Here is a 19,962-nt window from a genome sequence, read left to right as displayed (position 1 = left end):
CGGGGTTCCAGTAGGGGGATCGCGCTCCTCTTCCTCACTCAATACAGAGACGAGTGAAGGGAAGAGCTGCGTGTGATTCATTCATCCTTCTCTCTCACTATTTCCCCTGTTTAAGGTAAATAACGTCCACAAAGCACTATAACGTTGTAAATACATGTTATTAAGAATTCGTTACACGTTGTTGTTGTTCATTGTAGAGGAAAAGTGCACATTTTGTACTCTGTATTGTGTTTTAAAGTTTCTAGCTAACGCTGTTGCTATATAAGCTAGCTGCTGGATGCATCGTGGTCCCGTCTGTTTACTTTGTCGTCGGCATTTAAGCTAGGTTGTTACGTTCATATATGTGTATGCAGTTGTTGATTTTATAACATTTAAAGGTGAATTCATGTGTCTAAAAAAGTTAAAAAGCTAAAAGTTTAAATACGACTCAATACAGAGACGAGTGAAGGGAAGAGCTGCGTGTGATTCATTCATCCTTCTCTCTCACTATTTCCCCTGTTTAAGGGGCACAACATTTGGAGGCACCGCTGAGATGTTTAGCTTGAGGATCATCACTGAGCTACAAGTGGAATCCTCTGGTTGATCATCTCCTCAAACAACCCAGGCATCGGAGAAAGGAGTTGGCAAGGCGGTCGAGGTGATCTTCAGACAAACATCGGCGACTTGTATCCTGAAGTGAGCAAAGTGACCACTAGGGAGCAGCAAAGGGCCAATTGAGTCAGATAAACCCTCGTTTCACTACTTCTGCCATCTCCTTTGATAAAATGGAGTCTGAATTCGAGAAGCTAGAGCTGGAGATTAAAGGAGCATTATACAAACTGACTGTTGAACAACTGATTAAAGTGTGCAATGGACTTCAGATTTCTGGACCAGGAAAGGAACATGTGACTGGTAAAACACGCAGTCAATTAATTTCACACGTCATGAGGTACCTTGAACGGGTGCAATTGGATGATCGAGAGGATGAAGGTTTGTCAGAACTTCTTAACATTCAAGACATAATAGACAAAATCCAAATGGCAACAAACCTAACTGAGATTGAGATTTTGCATCAAACTGACAGACAGGAAAACCTCCAGAAAGAGGTAGAGGAGCTAAGACTGTCATTACAAGAAAAAGAGAATGAAATGCATGACCTCATGAACATAAGCATGAACCTCCCTGCCAGTTCCAGCACTCCAGCAAAGAACATGGTGCTAGCATCCCCTAACAGCTCTATGTGGCGCAAAGATTTCAAGATGGCAGGCCAAATAGGAGAGCCAGGACAAAAAGATAAGCTAACCTTTTCCAGTCTGGCCAGACAAATTGAAAATGGGCTCAATAAGGGCTACCCAGAGTCAGAGATCATTGATGCTGTAATCCGCGCCATCACACCAGACCTTCAGTTACGAAGTTACCTTGAGGGGAAGGAAAAACTTACGCTGCCCACCCTCCGCAGAATCCTCAGGTCTCATTACCAGGAGAGAGGTGCCACTGAGTTATATAAACAACTCACCTCTGAGGTCCAGAGCAGTAAAGAGACACCTCAAAATTTCCTGATAAGGGCAATGGACATGAGACAGAAAATTCTGTTTGCTTCTCAGGAAGATGAGTCAAACTTAAAATATGACCCAGCACTAGTCCAGAGTCTATTTATGCATACTGTCCTGACTGGCCTACAGAATGACAATATCAAAAGTGACCTGCAGCCTTACCTCCTGCAGACAAACACCTCAGATGAGCTGCTGCTGGAGAAACTGAACATTGCATGCACCAATGAAAAGGAGAGACAGGACAAAAAGAAACATGCTGCCCCATCACGAACAACAAATGTGAATACAGTCCAGGCCAGTGAAGTTCCAGTGGAAAAGAAAAGCACCACCCAGCAAAACACAGCCACTTCACTTCCTCCTGATCTGCTGACCGAAATCAAAGAAATTCGCTCTGACATGGTGCTGTTGAAAGATCTGAGAGCTGAAATCTCCCAAATCAGGGAAACCATCCAAAGGTCCACACCTGCGCCCCCACAGTATCCCCCACCAAGCAGAGAACCAGCTAATATGTCTGCCCCATATCCAGTGTTTTCACCCCCACAACCCTCACCTTATAAAGCTGAGTCAAATGCCATGCCAGTGTACCACCAGCAGCCACCAGCAGCAGCGCAGGAGTACCGACCAGCATTCAGACCTGCACAGATGAGGGAAACAGCTCAGTTCCAACAAAGGTTTGCACCACAGCGAAATTACCAAGCACCACGCCCCCGTCCTAGATGTTATGCTTGTATTCAAGCAGGCGAAGATTACTGTCAGCATTGCTTTAGATGTGGAAGCAGTGAACATTTCAGGGCAGGTTGCAAGGCACAGAGGGTAGTGGAACCCACTAGAAGGAGCCCTTTAAACTAAGGGAGGTTGCTTCCACGGGACATGGAGCAACCGGCAACATGGATAAGTCCCAACGTTGTGCAAGTTGCAAAGAAGAAAAAGACAGTGAGGAGCTAAAATGTTGCTCAATTTGTAAAACCACACTGTACTGCTCAAAAGACTGTCAGGAAACCCACTGGCCTGCACACAAAAGACATTGTAAGCCATATACATGTTCAAGTATTAAGAAACAGGCAACACGGTCATCTGAGAAACCCAAGGGCAAGGAAAATAGTGCTCCAGAGAAAATACCTACTGTAAGGGAGTTAGTAGGGAAGAAGTGCCTCATCAGGTGTTTCCTGCACAAACTGAAAACTCAGGCACTTTGGGATACAGGTTCACAAGTTTGTGCTATAGATGAGGTATTTAAAGGGAAACACTTATCTGATGTGCCGCTAAGGGATGTAGCTGAACTTGTTGACCCTCTTGACCCTTTACAACTTGAAGCAGCCAACGGGACAGACATGCCATACAGTGGTTGGCTCGAAGTGTCCTTTAAACTTGCTGCTAATGATGATGAGTTGCTAATACCCATGCTAGTGCTAAAAGGCAGCCAACAACAATGTCCTATTATTGGCTTTAATGTCATTGAACGTCTTGTGCTGGACAGTCTGAAAAACCAGACAACACATGGAGTCAAAGAGAAGCTTGTGAAGGCAGTAAAAATGGCTTTTCCTCATCTTAAGAAAAACAAAGCAAAGACCTTTATTAATGCTGTGAGTGTAGGACAGATGTGTGACCATAATGTAAGAACAGCAAATGAGAGGGTGAGTGTGCCTAAACATAGCTCCGTTCAAATTGAGTGTCGAGTACAGGCCCCAGCTTTCAAAGAGGATAAGACTCTGATTTTTGAGCCTCATGAAAACCCACAGTGGCCTGAAGGATTAGAGTTTTGTGATACTCTTGTGTCAGTGAAGGCAGGCATGGCCCCAAAAATCATTGTTAGTGTGCAAAACCCTACAAGTCATGACATTACGCTGTCAGGAAGGACTGTTATTGGGACTGTACAATCAGTCAGCTCAGTATATCCTGCAAATATATTTAAAACAGACCACCTACCTACTGCGTCCATTCACCATGTCAAAGCCCAGAGCTCCAGTGAAAGTGCTCCTGTCCACGAACAGTGGGATCCTCCTGTTGATTTGGCTCACCTTGATGAACACCAGAGACCAATAGTCAGCCAGATGTTAAGAGAAGAGTCAGAGTCATTCTCCAGGTCTGATGACGAGATAGGCTGTGTGAAAAACCTGCAAATGAACATTTCGCTAAAAGATGCTGAGCCAGTGTCAAGAAAATACCTCTCTGTTCCAAAACCCTTATACAAAGAGATGAAAGACTACTTACAGGACTTGATAGCACAAGGGTGGGTTGAAAAGTCTACATCTTCCTACTCCTCTCCAGTCGTCTGTGTGAGAAAAAAGGATGGCACTCTCCGCTTATGTATCGACTACAGGGAGCTTAACAGGAAAACTCACCCAGATCGCCACCCCATCCCCAGAGTACAGGACATTATGGACAACCTGGGAGGGAACACCCTCTTCTCACTGCTGGACCAGGGCAAGGCATACCACCAGGGGTTCATGACCGAGGACAGTAAGCATCTCACAGCTTTTGTGACCCCCTGGGGCCTGTATGAGTGGGTCCGAATTCCGTTTGGGCTTATGAATGCACCTGCAGCATTCCAGCGCTGCATGGAAGAGTGCTTGGACGGCTTAAGGGATGAAATATGTGTGCCATATCTTGATGATGTTCTTGTGTTTAGCAGAACATTTGAGGATCATGTCAGTGATGTCAGAAGGGTGCTGCAACGACTGAGAGGGCACGGGATAAAACTGAAGCCCAGAAAGTGTGACCTGTTTAAAGCAGAAGTACGGTACCTTGGAAGAATTGTGTCTGCTGAAGGGAACCGGGTGGACCCTGCCGATACTGCCGCTGTCAGGGCCCTGAAAAACAAACATCCAGGTACTGTTGGTGAGATAAGAGCAATCTTGGGACTATTAAGTTATTACCGGCAGTATATCAAAGATTTTTCACGTATTGCCAGCCCCTTGTATGACCTGTTTAAAGCACCTGTAGAAACCGAAACACTGAACAACAAAAAGAGGATGTGGCAAACAAAACGAAACAGCAGAGGAGTTCCATCCAACACACCCATTAAGTGGACTGACATGCACCAGTCAATCTTGGAACAGTTGATAGACTGTCTCACTCAGCCTCCTGTTCTAGGCTTCCCAGAGTTTTCACAGCCATTCATCATCCATACTGATGCGTCCAACCAGGGACTAGGTGCTGTATTGTACCAAAGGCAGAATGAAAAGCTTCGTGTGATTGCTTATGGCTCCCGAACTTTAACTACAGCGGAGAAAAACTACCATCTACATTCAGGAAAGTTGGAGTTCCTAGCCCTCAAGTGGGCGGTCACAGAAAAATTCCGTGATTACCTGTACTATGCACCATTCTTCACCGTCTACAGTGACAACAACCCACTTACCTATGTACTGTCCACTGCCAAACTGAATGCAACAGGGTGTCGATGGGTAGCAGAACTGGCAGATTTCCACTTCACAATCAAATACCGTCCGGGTAAGGAAAACATTGATGCAGACAGTCTGTCCAGAATGCCTTTAGATATGGAAATATTCATGAAAGAGTGTTCAGAGGAAATATCACAGGATGTGATTGGAGCAGCTACACAGGCAGTGGAAAGTCAGGATGAATCCAGTGCATCATGGTCCATGGGTGTCTCAGTACAATGTGCAGCAATAGCTACAGACACGCCCCTCATTCCACTAACAGCAGGACAAATCAAACATGACCAAAGGAATGACCCCACTGTCGGACCAGTGATTCAGTTCAAACTTGCAGAAAAACGACCATCAGGTCCAGAACTCAAACAACTCAGTTCACAGATCTTATGTCTCCTTAGAGAGTGGGATAAGTTGGAGATTTCTGAGGGTGGAGTGTTGTTCAGGAAAACTACAAGCAGAAAACAGCTGGTGCTTCCAGAAGCACACAAAACTACAGTGTTAAAAGAACTTCACGATGAAATGGGTCATCAGGGTGTAGAAAGGACTACATCCCTGGTACGGGACCGGTTTTACTGGCCGTATATGCAACGGGAGATCGAGGATTATGTCATGAGAAGATGTGTGTGCCTCAAGCACAAGAAGCCAAGCCATGGGACAAGAGCACCACTGACGAACATTGTAACCACTCAACCATTTGAACTTGTTTCAGTCGACTTCTTGCACCTTGACAAGTGTAAGGGTGGTTATGAGTATATTCTTGTAATCATTGACCATTTTACACGTTTTGCCCAGGCTTACGCCACAACTTCCAAATCAGGCAAAACAGCTGCAGACAAGATCTTTAACGACTATGCACTGAAATTTGGCTTCCCAACAAGAATACACCATGATCAGGGTGGCGAATTTGAAAACCAACTGTTCGCTCAACTGAAAAAGTACTGTGGAGTTGCTGGGTCGAGAACCACTCCCTACCACCCCCAAGGGAACGGACAGGTAGAGCGGTTTAACCGAACACTGCTCCAGATGTTAAAGACCCTCACAGAGAGACAAAAGACTAACTGGAAAGACTCACTAAACAAACTGATTTATGCGTACAATTGTACTCGCAGTGAAGTGACTGGTTTTTCACCTTTTAACTTGTTGTATGGGCGCTCTCCACGGTTGCCAGTTGATATGTTGTTCAACTTGACCTCAGAACAAGGAGACAGTAATCATCATAACTACATGGAAAAGTGGAAGCAGGGCATGGAAGAAGCGTACGAGATCACAAGACAAAATGCTCACAAAGCTGCCATGAGAAGCAAGAGACACTATGACAGTAAGGTGAAAAGCTCAGTGCTACAGCCTGGTGATCGTGTTTTAATCAGGAACATGACACCTCGTGGTGGTCCAGGAAAACTGAGAAACCACTGGGAGGATACCATCCACACAGTTGTGCGTCAAGTGAGTGAAGATATCCCTGTTTATGAACTCAGACCTGAGAAAGGAAAAGGGAGATCAAGGATTTTACATCGTAATCTTCTCCTCCCATGTGACCACTTGCCACTGGAAACCCCAGTACAGCCACGCACAAAGAAGAAAAGTGTGGAGAGAAATGAGGAAGTGGAACAGTCAGAGGAAGAGGAAGAGGATGAGTATCATCTTGTGACACTTGAGCAGCAATCCAAGACATGCACACCTGAGACAGTGAATCCTGTGTGCACTAGTACACCTGTGGAGATTGAATGCAGACACCCTGAGGAAAACATAGCACCTGAACCAGAGAAAGAACAAGAAACACCAAACCAAATGGAGCACTTATTGGTGAGAGAGAATAGTTATGTGGAGGACCTACCTGTGGAGGATGCTCTTCCATTACCTGTTCCAAGTGATCTCAGCAGTGAGGAGCGTCAGCGGCCTAGACGACAACACAGACGGCCCAAGTTCTTCACATATGATAAGCTTGGCTCACCTGCATGCTACAACCTGAGGACAACACCTTGGCATACAAACTTTAAAGTGCCATGGACACTCACTGTGCCGCCATACCACTTCCAGCAGTGCTATTGACATGGAAGGTAGAAACATTGCACACCACTGGACTGAGTAAATGCACATACATTACACTCAAAGAAAGAAAAAAAGGGACTGTTCAACACATAATTCACATTCAAATGGACTGTGTCGAAACAATGCGTAATGAAGGAGGTCAAACAAATGACCAAAAGAGAAAAAAATGGACACTGAACGACACTGGGTATTTACCCATGTCTGAAGGAATGTATGAAAAGAGTTCCAGTCTGTAAAACTGCAAAACTGCACTATACAAGATAAAATGTAGCAGGATTGTTAGTCTGAAGTGGTACTAGGGAGATATTTTGATGGTATGCACTTCAACCCCTGTATTTGCACTGAAGGTCAAAGGTTAGCATGTTGAGGACAACATCTGTTTTGAGGGGGAGTATGTGACAGGCAAGAATAATGCAGATAGGTGATGCAGATCCTTGTGTGTGTGGGTTGATTGTGCGTTGATCTGTTGGTAATGCCTCGGGGTTCCAGTAGGGGGATCGCGCTCCTCTTCCTCACTCAATACAGAGACGAGTGAAGGGAAGAGCTGCGTGTGATTCATTCATCCTTCTCTCTCACTATTTCCCCTGTTTAAGGTAAATAACGTCCACAAAGCACTATAACGTTGTAAATACATGTTATTAAGAATTTGTTACACGTTGTTGTTGTTCATTGTAGAGGAAAAGTGCACATTTTGTACTCTGTATTGTGTTTTAAAGTTTCTAGCTAACGCTGTTGCTATATAAGCTAGCTGCTGGATGCATCGTGGTCCCGTCTGTTTACTTTGTCGTCGGCATTTAAGCTAGGTTGTTACGTTCATATATGTGTATGCAGTTGTTGATTTTATAACATTTAAAGGTGAATTCATGTGTCTAAAAAAGTTAAAAAGCTAAAAGTTTAAATACGACTCAATACAGAGACGAGTGAAGGGAAGAGCTGCGTGTGATTCATTCATCCTTCTCTCTCACTATTTCCCCTGTTTAAGGGGCACAACATATACACACATATACATATATATATATATATATATATATACACACATATACATATATATATATATATATATATACACACATATACATATATATATATACTATATGTGTATATATATGTGTGTATATATATATATACATATAGATATATAGACATCTATATATCTATATGTATATATTATATACAGTATATACACTATATATATGTAATATATATACAGTATATACACTGTATATATATTATATATATATATATAATACTGTATATATAACTAGTAACTAGAAAATATGCAACTGATACTGATTAGAAGTGAACTGATTATCTGACTTTACTTTCCCTCTAATAGTGGCTTCCTGTTGCCCTGAAATTTCATATATAAAAACTTTGGTCGTCAAACCTCTAATAAAGCAGAGATATACAGAGAGTGCACAATTATGACATACATAATGTTCTTTTAGAATTTGGGGAACTGTATGTTATGATGGGTGAAGTGGCCATCCTGGTTGTTGTTGCTGTCCAGTGTCTTGTAAGTCAATATGGGCTGGGCATCATATGGTGCAGGACGCTCACATAACCAAATCAATCAATCAATATACCAAAGGGAACGTCTCACAAATCGTGACACATGTCAGAAACGTGGGAAAAAATGCAATTGCAAATAGTAATAGTGATTACAAATTGTCCATTTGGTGCACAGCACTAAAAATTACAACTGAGTTGAAGTAATACTGTGCCTACCCTTATATCAAGAAAACATTATTAGCCAACCCAAAATAACTCACAGGATTATTGTACTGTATTGCACTGCAAGGCGTTGCTGTTACTTTGTCAACGGCTGAGTTACAGGATTTTATTGCTACTTTGGAGACAGTAGAAATGTGGCTTCTATAAAAGTGACTGAAATTCAATCTCAGAAAAATATAATACATACTTTGCATCAAAGTAGTAAAAGTAAAAAAATAGTAAATCATATGAACAGAAATATCTTCGACCATGATGATGCAGCTGAAGCAGCACCACAGAATTACAGATTTGTGACTTGGATCATTGGAAGTTTCTACATGTTCAAAATGCTTGGTGACGACCTCTAGCGGCTAGAAACCAGCACCAAGCATTCCTGAGCTGGGAAGTGCTGGCAGCTATTTTTACTACCTCCCAGTGTGGAATCTGGATTTTTTCACTTCCCTTATTTGTTCCCTTATTATATATTTCCATGAACACAGTACATTCCTGTTTTCAGTTGTACTTCCCAGTTCCACGTGTCATCAAAAGTTAACCTAGCCAGGTAAGCAGCTGAGCAGGTCCGGTAGGAGTTTCCCATCAGGACTTGTCTGACAGGAGAGTGAAGTCACTGTCTGTGAGAGCGCTCCTCTCCTCCTCTGTTCAGTATACAGCTGAAATTACTACAAGATTTGAGAGCAGACATGGTGAACGGTCAGAGGTCTATGAGAACACAAAAACAGATTGTTATTGGTGCAAAGCACACCCTAAAACAAGGTTGTGCCTAGAAGGTATCCCTCAAATTGAGAAATCTTGCAAAAACTCTCGCTGACTGACAACCTATCCAAACCTTAACTATTCAAGGTCAATGCCTAACCTTAACCATCTTGCGAGAGTTTTGCAATTTGCGTGGCACCTTCTAGAAACGATCCTAAAATAATAGATCAACACATTTTAAAAAAACATTATCTAGATAATGCAAGTAGCACTTTGTAATGCTGCCAAAGAAAGTAACGCTGCAGAGAAATGATGACACTCTAATGATTGACGTATTAAATAATTACATCACTGACAGTGAAAGGTATTTCTCTGCAATGACTATACGCCACACATCAGGGAGGAGGAAGTCTTCAATTTTTCCTCTTCCTTTCTTGCAATCAGGTATTGAGACACCCATTTCTTAAATTGCAACACACTTCCTCCTCCTGTAAACCAATTAGTGTTCGTGTACTGTACATGTGCAGGTGTGTATGTGTCTGTGCAAGTTGTGCAGCACCTAAAAATCCCCCTCACTCCACTATAAGAGGAGACAGGATGGCGACACAGAGGCACATCTCTCCAAGGACTCTTCCTCTGAGTAACACACACACAGGTGAGTCTAAACACAGGTGGTGCTGGTTGGAGTCAGGGCACTGGGCGATGGGACCTGAACATCACAACGGCCGTTTATAGGATGACAGATTATATTCAAATACCATGTCGTTTTTAGCTTCATACGCTTTAAATGTATACTGAAGGGTTATATGAATGCTTTACTACAGCGCTGAAATATTATCTTATCGACAGAAAACAAAACTGGTTTATTAATCGATTAATCGCTAATGTCATTCATTAAGCAAAATGCTAAACATTTACTGGTTGCAGTTTCTGAAATTAGATTTGGTGCTTTTCTCTATTTTGTAAATTATAAATTGAGAATTAAAACAAGAATAGTAAATGCATCACCTTGGGCTCTGGGAAATTGTGATGGACATTTGTTTTTACTATTTTCTTTACTTTTTATAGATTTAACTGATCAAAAATATGTTAAACAGAATAATCCCTAATTTCAGTATGATCCAATGTATTAATATTTATTTATGTTTCTTTTAGCTCTCCCACCACCAAACAACCACAATGATGAAGATGCTGCTCGGCTGCTCTCTCTGCCTGCTCCTCCTGCTCAGCTGTCTGAGTGAACTTGCGGAGAGCCGAACCCTGAGCCTGCAGAGCTGTGCTGTCAACGTTCACACTCACGAACTGCGCAAATATTACAATGACATACGATCAAATGCGGTGAGTTTAATGATGCACACACACACTCTCAAAACCACTGAAACTGAATAATAGAAATCAACAAATGCAGCTGCCTCATCCAGCACAGCATGCAGACACAGCCAATCACTTTATACCACACAAACATATCAGAAACCTTTCACAGCAAACACTGTTTATGACAACTTTAACTGGTTCTAACTTGTTCTTTGTGGTCTTTGCATTACAGATAGAAGGAGACAGTGTGATTGGAGTGAAACTTCTGGACAAATCATTGATAAATCATCTTCAAGTGAGTGACCTTTACCATGTAGTGGTGTTCTCTCTATCCCTAGGCCAAAGACTGATAACTTATAAACAGTGTATGAGTATGTAACATGAATGTGTGAGAGAGCTGCTCTAACCTGACCTTCATGTGTCTCTATCAGGATGGTCAGACCTGCTGTTTCCTGCGTCTCGTGCTGCGTTTCTACCTCGAGAGAGTGTTCACCAACTACGCCTCTGCTCAGCCACAGCAGCAGCGCTGCTCCAGCGCTCTGGCCAACGCTTTTGTCAGAATCAGAAAAGACATACATGCATGTGTAAGTTAGCTGTTCAATAACTTAGTTGTCAAATGATAAAAAAAAAATAGTGGTTGAATTTAAAACAGCAATAAGTTGTATTAATAATTGTGCTTTTGTTCTGTGCAGCACTGCCACTGTGTAGAGGACACACAGAGAAAAATTGACACTCTGCATGCTGAGTTTATCAAGGTATGTAGGAGACTGAATAACAACTCACTGTACATAGACATCCATACAGAGGGGGCAATTTAATTCACTTTTTCAAATGATTTGTTAGTTGGTTTTCAGTGTGGGCTACGGGTGGTGTCCAATTCACAAATATTGTATTTGGAATATTTTAAATACATCAGGTATCACTTACTAATATCTTAAAAGAAAAAGATGTGACCTGCAAAAATACAGCCACCAAACCAAAAATCAAAATCCTGAATATACCCGACTCACTAATAAGACAAAGCAAACATAAAATGATTTCTATACAGTTGTGCTCATCATTAAATCCACTGTTCTCTCTGTCCTTTCTTCATTTCTTTCCATTGAGCAGCTAGACATAAACCAGGCTGCACAGAAGGCCGTGGGAGAACTGGACACTGTGCTGGAGTGGATGGAGGCACTCGGCCCGATAACACCCGCATGATCAGACAGAAACTCAGCAAAATCAGCACCGCATTCCCAAAGAGCCTGCGGTTGATGAGTCCCCGAGCTAACATCAAAGATGTAACTCCTGACCTGACATTACTTGCAAGCAGAGTGAAGGTTTTTTAACTTCACTTCTGTGCCGTACATGAATTAATTTAATAATTTAACCACCAGCATGTGGACTGTTTTTATACTAATATTTATAATTAACATGGCATAAAGTATTTATATTTATCAAAAATAGAAAGTTGTTAAGGTATTATATGTGTGTGCTTCTACTGTACTGTAAGGTTATTATGCAGACTAAAGAAATTTTAACAATGGTTTAATTTAAACTTCAATAAAAACTAAACTCTTACTCTCTGACTTTGAGTGTTTCCTTTCAACACAAAGACGGGATGTCTACTCTGCGTTACCATCTAGTGGTGATCAATAAAAATACAAATTGGGTTTTAAACCAATACAATTTATATGATGGAACAAAGCCCAACATCATCATCATCATCATCATCATCATCATCATCATCATTCGAAGCAGGAGCATGATTAAGTTAAATTAAATCTGGCACAATGAACATTAACTTGCTGACATGAAGCATTCACTGGCTCATACCGTACTCTAACTCAGTCACCTAAAAATCAAATCATGTAAGTTTCTGTAATATTATCAATTCATAAAAGCAGATAGTCCAACTTCATTCTCTGCTCAGGTAGACATTACTACGCTATATCTTTAAATATCAAATAAGTTTGCTGCTATATTAATGGTCAGGATATCAAATAGAGAACCATTAAATGTAAGCCACTGAGAAGCTCATAATGTGTGTGAATGTGAGACAGTCATCCTAACATGGCAGCTTGTTAAAATGAATGCAGGTCTCTAATCTAACTCTGTGTGTGGAGGGGTCTAGTTGTCAACCCTGACTGACAAGAGTTACAGTAGAATAGAAATGGCAAAGCGAACTCTACATTTTCACATCACAATTCATAATTAATCTAGAAAGTAAACAATAGACATGTACTTTGCATGTCAATAAGGTGCCAGAGTGCAAAAGAGAAGTCATAGTATACTATGTCATGAAAAAGTCAGTAAAGTATCTCATAAAAAACGTCATAAAGGTGTAATAGTAAAGTAAACCATAAAAATGCCTTAAAAATGTCATAGTATAGTATGCCATTAAAATGTCATAAAAAATAATATTAAAATATGTCGAAAAAAATCATGATAAGTCATAGCATAGTAAGGGTATATAATGTCATGAAAAAGTCATTGTATAGTATCTCTGAAAAATGTCATAATAAGTTTTCGTATAGTTTGTCGAAAAAATATCATAACTAAGTCACAGTATAGTACTGTATGTTGAATACTAACTTAAAAAGTTATAGTAAAAGAGTATAGTATGTAGATTATGTCACAAAAAAGTAATTGTAAGAGCCATATTGTATTATTTATAGTTTTTTGCATTTGATTATCATTTAAAAAGTACATTGTGTTATGCCATCAAATAATGTTTGACATACATTAGAATTTAGGTCAGTTAGTAATGTAGGCTTTGATCTATATACACTCAATGATCTGTGTTTTGCCCTGTTAAGATGTGCTCCTCTAGTCGTCCTGCTATTGGACAATGTGGGCGTGTCCCTTTAAGTATGGTTAATGTTAGTTAGGTTTCAGTGGAGCAGATGGGGAGCAACAATTTCTATGACCACACAGGTCACACAGATCACACAGATCACAGATTCAGTTATTTTCCAGCGGAATTGGTCCGTTTTTGATAGTCCAAGATTTGTCATGTGGATATATTTTTGTTTGTTTTAATTTTCGTGGAATAAACTTTTGACTCACTATACGAGCCTCATCTTTGAAGCTGACCAGAGGGTGATCGTCTGCAGAAGGCAAGTGGAAGTTGGACATGGCAGTCTATGTGAGTCAGAAACCTTTACATCCTGCTAGAAGTGGCGAGGACGGTTTAGAGCAAGCTGCCACTACATTCATTATATAGTATATTAACTCAAAAAATGTTATGGAAAAAAAAGTCATACTATAGTATGTTGAAAAATTTCATGGTAAAAAAAGTCATATTATAGTATGTCGAAAAAGTTAATGTTAAAAAAGTTATAGTATAGTATGTCGAAAACTTGAATGGAAAAAAAAGTATTACTATAGTATGTCGAAAAAGTTAATGTAAAAAAGTTATGCTCTAGTATGTCGAAAAATTTCTCGAAAAAAAAGTCATAGTATTGTATGTCGAAAAAGTTAATGTTAAAAAAGTTATAGTATAGTATGTTGAAAAATGTCATGGTTAAAAAATGTATACTATAGTATGTTGAATAACTTCATGAAAAAAAGTCATAGTATAGTATGTTGAAAAAGTTCATGTAAAAAAGTTATACTATAGTATGTCGAAAAATTTCATGAAAAAAAGTTATACTATAGTATGTTGAATAATTTCATGGTAAATGTCAAGAAAAAGTCATAGTATAGTGTGTCGAAAAAAATGTATAAAAAAAGTCATAGTATATTATTTCGCAAAAATTATAAAAAAAAAAGTCATAGTATAGTATGTCGAAACATGTCATTGAAAAAAACTCATAAAATAGTATGTCGCAAACCTTCTCGAAAAAAGTCATAGTATAGTATGTCGAAAAATTTCATGGAAGAAAAGGTCATAATATAGCATGTCAAACAATTTCTCAAAAAAAGTCATAGTATAGTTGTCGAAAAATTTCATGGAAAAAAAAAAGTCATAGTATAGTATGTCCAACAATTTTATGGAAAAAATAAGTCATAGTATATTATGTCGAAACATTTCTCGAAAAAAAGTCTTAGTATAGTATGTTGAAAAATTTTATGGAAAAAAAGTCATAGTATAGTGTGTCGAAAAATGTTATGAAAAACAGTCATACTATAGTATGTCAAAAAAATTCTCGAAAAAAGTCATACAATAGTATGTCAAAAAAATTCTCAAAAAAAGTTAATACTACAGTATATTGAATCATTTCATGAAAAAGGTCATAGTACAGTATGTCGAAAAAATTTCATGGAAGAAAAAGTCATAGTATAGTATGTCCAGCAATTTTATGGAAAAAAAGTCATAGTATAGTATGTCCAGCAATTTTATGGAAAAAAACGTCATTCTATAGTATGTCGAAAAATTTCTCAAAAAAAATATCATACTACAGTGTATTGAATAATTTCATGAAAAAAGTCATAGTATAGTACGTCGAAAAAATTTCATGGCAAAAAAGTCATACTATAGTATGTCGAAAGATTTCTTGAAAAAAAGTCATAGTATAGTCAGTTGAAACATTTTATGGAGAAAAAGTTATAGCATAATATGTCAAAAAAATTTCATTAAAAAAGTCAGTTTTGACATACTATACTATGACTTTTTTTGTGAAAAATCAAGGAACAAGACATATTGGCAATTTTACACTTTATTAATTTAATACACCGTCAGGAGCCTCAGTAGCGGTGGAAGATCCATACGCAGCCACAACAGCCTGGCACCTCCTCCTCATGCTGGTCACCAACCTGGTCACACGTTGCTGTGGGATGGCGTTCCATTCCTCAACCAGGATTCGTTGCAGGTCAGCCAGCGTTGTTGTGTGTTACCTCAATGATGTCACTGGCAAAACAGGGCTTGTCATCATTGAAGGCCATCTCAATGCAGTGAGATATCGGGATGAGATTCTGCAGCCAGTGGCGATCCCATATCTCCACAATCTGGGACCTAACTTCATCCTCCAAGAAACAACGCTCACCCCCACAGAGCCAGGATTATCACAGACTACCTCCACAATGTGGGAGTAGAGAGAATGGAACGGCGTGCCAAGAGTCCAGACCTCAACCCAATTCAACACTTGTAGGATCAGCTTGGGCGTGCTGTACGTGTTAGAGTGACCAACACAACCTCATTGGCTGACCTGCAACGAATCCTGGTTGAGGAATGGAACACCATCCCACAGCAACGTGTGACCAGGTTGATGACCAGCATGAGGAGGAGGTGCCAGGCTGTTGTGGCTGCGTATGGATCTTCCACCTGAGGCTTCTGACGGTGTATTAAATGAATAAAGTGTAAAATAGCCAATATGTCTTGTTTGTTCCTTGTTACTGATAGAGAGTTCAATCATCCAATCCACCAAACAACTCCAAACAAGAGTCAACACCAGCAGGAGAATACACTGTTTACCATTGGCAGAGAATTTTGGCAAATTTTTCTTGGGAGCTCCCCACATAATCAGCTGTGCTGCTCATCCCACAAATGCATGATCCTTTAAAGTTGGACATCATTGTGAAGGTAAATAAACAGGCTTCCCAACCATGTAAAATACAATGACCATTAGCATTGTAACAACAGAGAAATAATCGACCAAACACAAGTTTCCGAACTTTCTTTTTCCAGTTTATATATATGCAAACCTCACCAAAGAGAAGGAATACCTTGACCTCAATAACATACTTACGGCAAAGATGAGTAGATGTCACCTGTCTTCACTCTTGTCAGTCTTATTACGTATGTCTGACATACAGAGGGAAACCACAGCGTTAAACTCAAACCACTCATTTCCATTTGAGTGGTATGATTTCCTCTGTGAATGCGTGGAATATTGTAATTTGATTTACATTTAATACGTATTAGTATTTAAAAACATGAGTAATGGTAAATTGAGAAAATTATGTCGTATCAAAATTCCACAAGTGCGTAAGTGAGATCTATCAATAGTACCAATGTAGCTCATGGTAGGAGTAGCCCATTGTGGTATCCGCCCGACAAGAGTTGTCTTGTCTTGTTTCCTTGTGCTTCGTTTCTATGTTGAGAAAGTGTTCAGCAGCTAAGCCTCTTCTCAGCCACGGCAGCAATGCCAACACTTTTGTCGATATACATCAAGGATGGATTACCAATTTAGCAATGAATTAAATATTGACGGGGCAACTCTTACAGTGCACCTTATATAAGGAATAATCATAATAATACAGGCCTTAAACTTGGACTTTTTGCTGCCCTTATGGCTGTTGAAAGGTCTTTTTCAGATCTTGTTTTTAATTCATTGTAAAGGCTGTAATAATAAAATAAAAGTGTAATTTTATCTGGTTTATTTATCTATTTCATTTTATTTTTATACTTTATTGTATTTACCTCTTCTATTTTATTATCTACTCACTAACGGGTTAATCTAGCAATGATATACAAACGTGTTATTTAATAATAAAATGTGCTTTAATTAATAAATGTACTGAGCCCTGTGTAGCACTTTCACTGTGGAGAGGAGACACAGAACAATCAAGGTGTGCAGTATATTGTACATAAACATTCTCACAGTGGACTGCAGAGGGTGCTAAGGAGTGAGACCAAGGAGCAATTTATTTCACTTTTGTAATTATAATCTAGTTGGTTTTAAGCAGTTATGAACATTTGATGTCTAATTCACACATATGAGGTATCACTTCAGAATATCTCAAAAGACCTGCACAAACACAACCACCATCTATTAGGATTTAATTTATTTATTATTATACTTCTCATAGATAATGTGAATATTTAGTTTTTTTTTAATCTATTTTCCAAGAAAACTGTTTTCTGGAGGTAATTATTAATTTGAGAAAAATCCATATTGTCATGCAATAATATGTTGCTGGTTTGTAATCCATTTTCTAAAATGACTTGTAACTCTGACTCAAATACTACTACGCACAGAGACTGAGCGATGGTTAGTTGACAGTTAATGAATCAGACATTAGTTTTAACCAGTGCCAAAGTGCAATTCTCTTTACTGTAAGAAATATGTATTGATTTATTCATATTTATAATTCTTATTCATTTATTAACACAACTTCAGTGTTTGTATATTTATAAGTATAAGACATAGCAAGATGTACTGAGCATACACTGTTTAACAGCAATGCAATTTTTTTATTTTTTTTATTCTTTCATATCACCTTTAAAGGGACTGTTTGTAACTTTTTACACGTATAAATCTACCGGGTCGGTTTCCCATGCGCGCGAGCGTGTGGCTACGCTGTTCAGACTCCCTGTGGACAACGGCGCCGTCGGTTGGGACAGCGTTATCAGCTGTAACCGCCGTACGAGCACAGCGTAGAGTGGCCGACCCGGCTATGTAAACAAAGCACAGAGAAGCTCAGATTACAACACACACAGAGGGAGAGCGACTTCATTCTCTGCTCATGTAGACATTACTTCTCTGTATCTTTACATAGCAAGGAGTTGTTTGCTGCTATATTTATGCTCTGCGTATCGTATAGAGCACCTTTATATCTTGGCATTTGATCATTGTGGGACAGCTTTAACAACATGGGATTTGAAACCATCAGCAGCAACAGTCTGAACTCTACCAGACATTATTATAATCAACAGTATAAAAAGCGAAGCACAAGTGAGGACAGCTCTGCATTATAACCCTCTAGTGGTTCTCAGTGAAAACACAGTGTTTTATCCAATACAGGTGAGCAGATGTTTCACAGCCAACATCAGCAGCAGTAGCAGCAGCAGCAGCATGATGATTGACCACAAGGATAACAGTATATCTCCTCTTTGCACTTCTTCACACCCACCAGGTGTTATCTGGTATCACATCTGAGCATTGTCAGATAAGGTCCAAATGAACTTGAATATATAATAAATGAAACTGTGATTCATCATTCAAATTGCATTGAGAAACGGTGTTATTTTTTACTTTCACTAATTCAGCACTCAGATGTTTGAACCATGGGAAAATATGAGCTGTCACAATAAGTGCTTACATAAGTGCGGTTAACACCCTAACAGGTACAGATGCAAATGGCCATATGCACGCATGTGCTTACGCACTTCCTAAAGTGCATAAATACGGTATGGAGAATTAGGTGTCATACGTTTGGAAGCATCACACTGGAACATATCAATCACCGATTGAACTGGAAAGCTTATTTAATCTTACATTACTGTTTATGTCCAGGACAAACTGAACTTCGTGTACAGTGGGAATTTCGAAGTTTCATCGCCTCCCAAAAAGATGCTTTGTCAGCCGGAAGACGGGTTAGTTTCAGGTTACAGCAATACATTCATCTAATGTTGCTTGCTCAGCTCTGTGGAAATGATGAGGTTTCTGAGGAAGTCTGTGGTTATCTTCTTTAGTAGGTATTTCAAGTTCACATTTGCATACATTATTTTTAATTTGTCAGTTTTACTCACAGTTACATTTAAATATCTATCAGTTGTTCAGACAGCAGTTCATGCTATGACGGGCGAACTGCGAGGAATGACTCAAAAATTCATCTGAAACCCAGACCCAGGGTCTCTTTAGGTCACTCACAGGAAATACAGATGAAATTCCAAGTTGCCATTTCCCATTTCCGTTCTGAGCAATCCTCATAATGACCATCTGCCCTCACTCATTCAAGCTGTCACACAACACTCATTAATGAATGAAGATGTGTGAGTGGATGGACAGGACGTCGTCACCCTGGTCACCTCATATACATTTCTCATATAGTTACAACAACAAAAGCAACAGACCTCTGAAGGATTAAATGCCACACACACACAAACACACACACACACACACACAAGCACACATACGCAGTCGAACAGACGACCGGTGTGAAAGTGAAAGAGGAATGTGGTGAATCTATTCGTAAAGGGATGGATTTCCTCTAAAGGCGCAAGTGCAGGCGCCCAATATGCACACACAAATAAAACAAATGTGACGCATAAGGTGGTGAAAATGTAAAAACAACAAACTACAGAACATCGTGGAGCTCATCTGGTCTGCAAAGCGCAAGGAAACGCTGTCAGGATGATTGTCCAAACAGCTACCAGCAGGGCTGGCTTAAGGGCTGGCTTAAGGGCCTGGGGGGCTGTGGTCACCATCTAAAAAAATAATAATAATAATAATAATAATAATAAGTTTTTAAACAATGCCGGTGGGCGCCCGTCCAAATTTTCTGCATCCTGATGCACTTAATTGTTAATAAAAGTGTAAATTGTAGTGAAACTGACTAAACACTTTTAAGCCAACAACATCAGGGACTACTTGTTT

General features: G+C 39.7%; 1 protein-coding gene across 1 annotated transcript; it reads left to right on the top strand.

The window, feature by feature from the left end:
* Window positions 1-10,506: 10,506 nt before the first annotated feature.
* On the top strand, window positions 10,507-12,229 carry il19l (interleukin 19 like). Its single transcript, XM_074651209.1, has 5 exons — window positions 10,507-10,741; window positions 10,950-11,012; window positions 11,149-11,301; window positions 11,410-11,472; window positions 11,828-12,229. Exons 1-5 carry the CDS (start codon window positions 10,583-10,585, stop codon window positions 11,918-11,920), a joined length of 531 nt encoding a protein of 176 aa, XP_074507310.1. The 5' UTR covers window positions 10,507-10,582; the 3' UTR covers window positions 11,921-12,229.
* Window positions 12,230-19,962: the final 7,733 nt, after the last annotated feature.

The sequence above is a fragment of the Sebastes fasciatus genome, chromosome 1 (assembly GCF_043250625.1).
Source record: "Sebastes fasciatus isolate fSebFas1 chromosome 1, fSebFas1.pri, whole genome shotgun sequence".
Taxonomy (NCBI): Eukaryota; Metazoa; Chordata; class Actinopteri; order Perciformes; family Sebastidae; genus Sebastes; species Sebastes fasciatus.
Note: the sequence above shows the minus strand (reverse complement) of the source record. Positions and strands in the feature narration are given on the sequence as shown.

Excerpts from the sequence above, each read along its gene's own strand:
- il19l (XM_074651209.1), top strand. The coding sequence starts at position 10,583 with ATGATGAAGATGCTGCTCGGCTGCTCTCTCTGCCTGCTCCTCCTGCTC. Across the intron at positions 10,742-10,949 it reads ATGACATACGATCAAATGCG|ATAGAAGGAGACAGTGTGAT; the intron begins GTGAGTTTAATG and ends TTTGCATTACAG. Across the intron at positions 11,302-11,409 it reads GAAAAGACATACATGCATGT|CACTGCCACTGTGTAGAGGA; the intron begins GTAAGTTAGCTG and ends TGTTCTGTGCAG.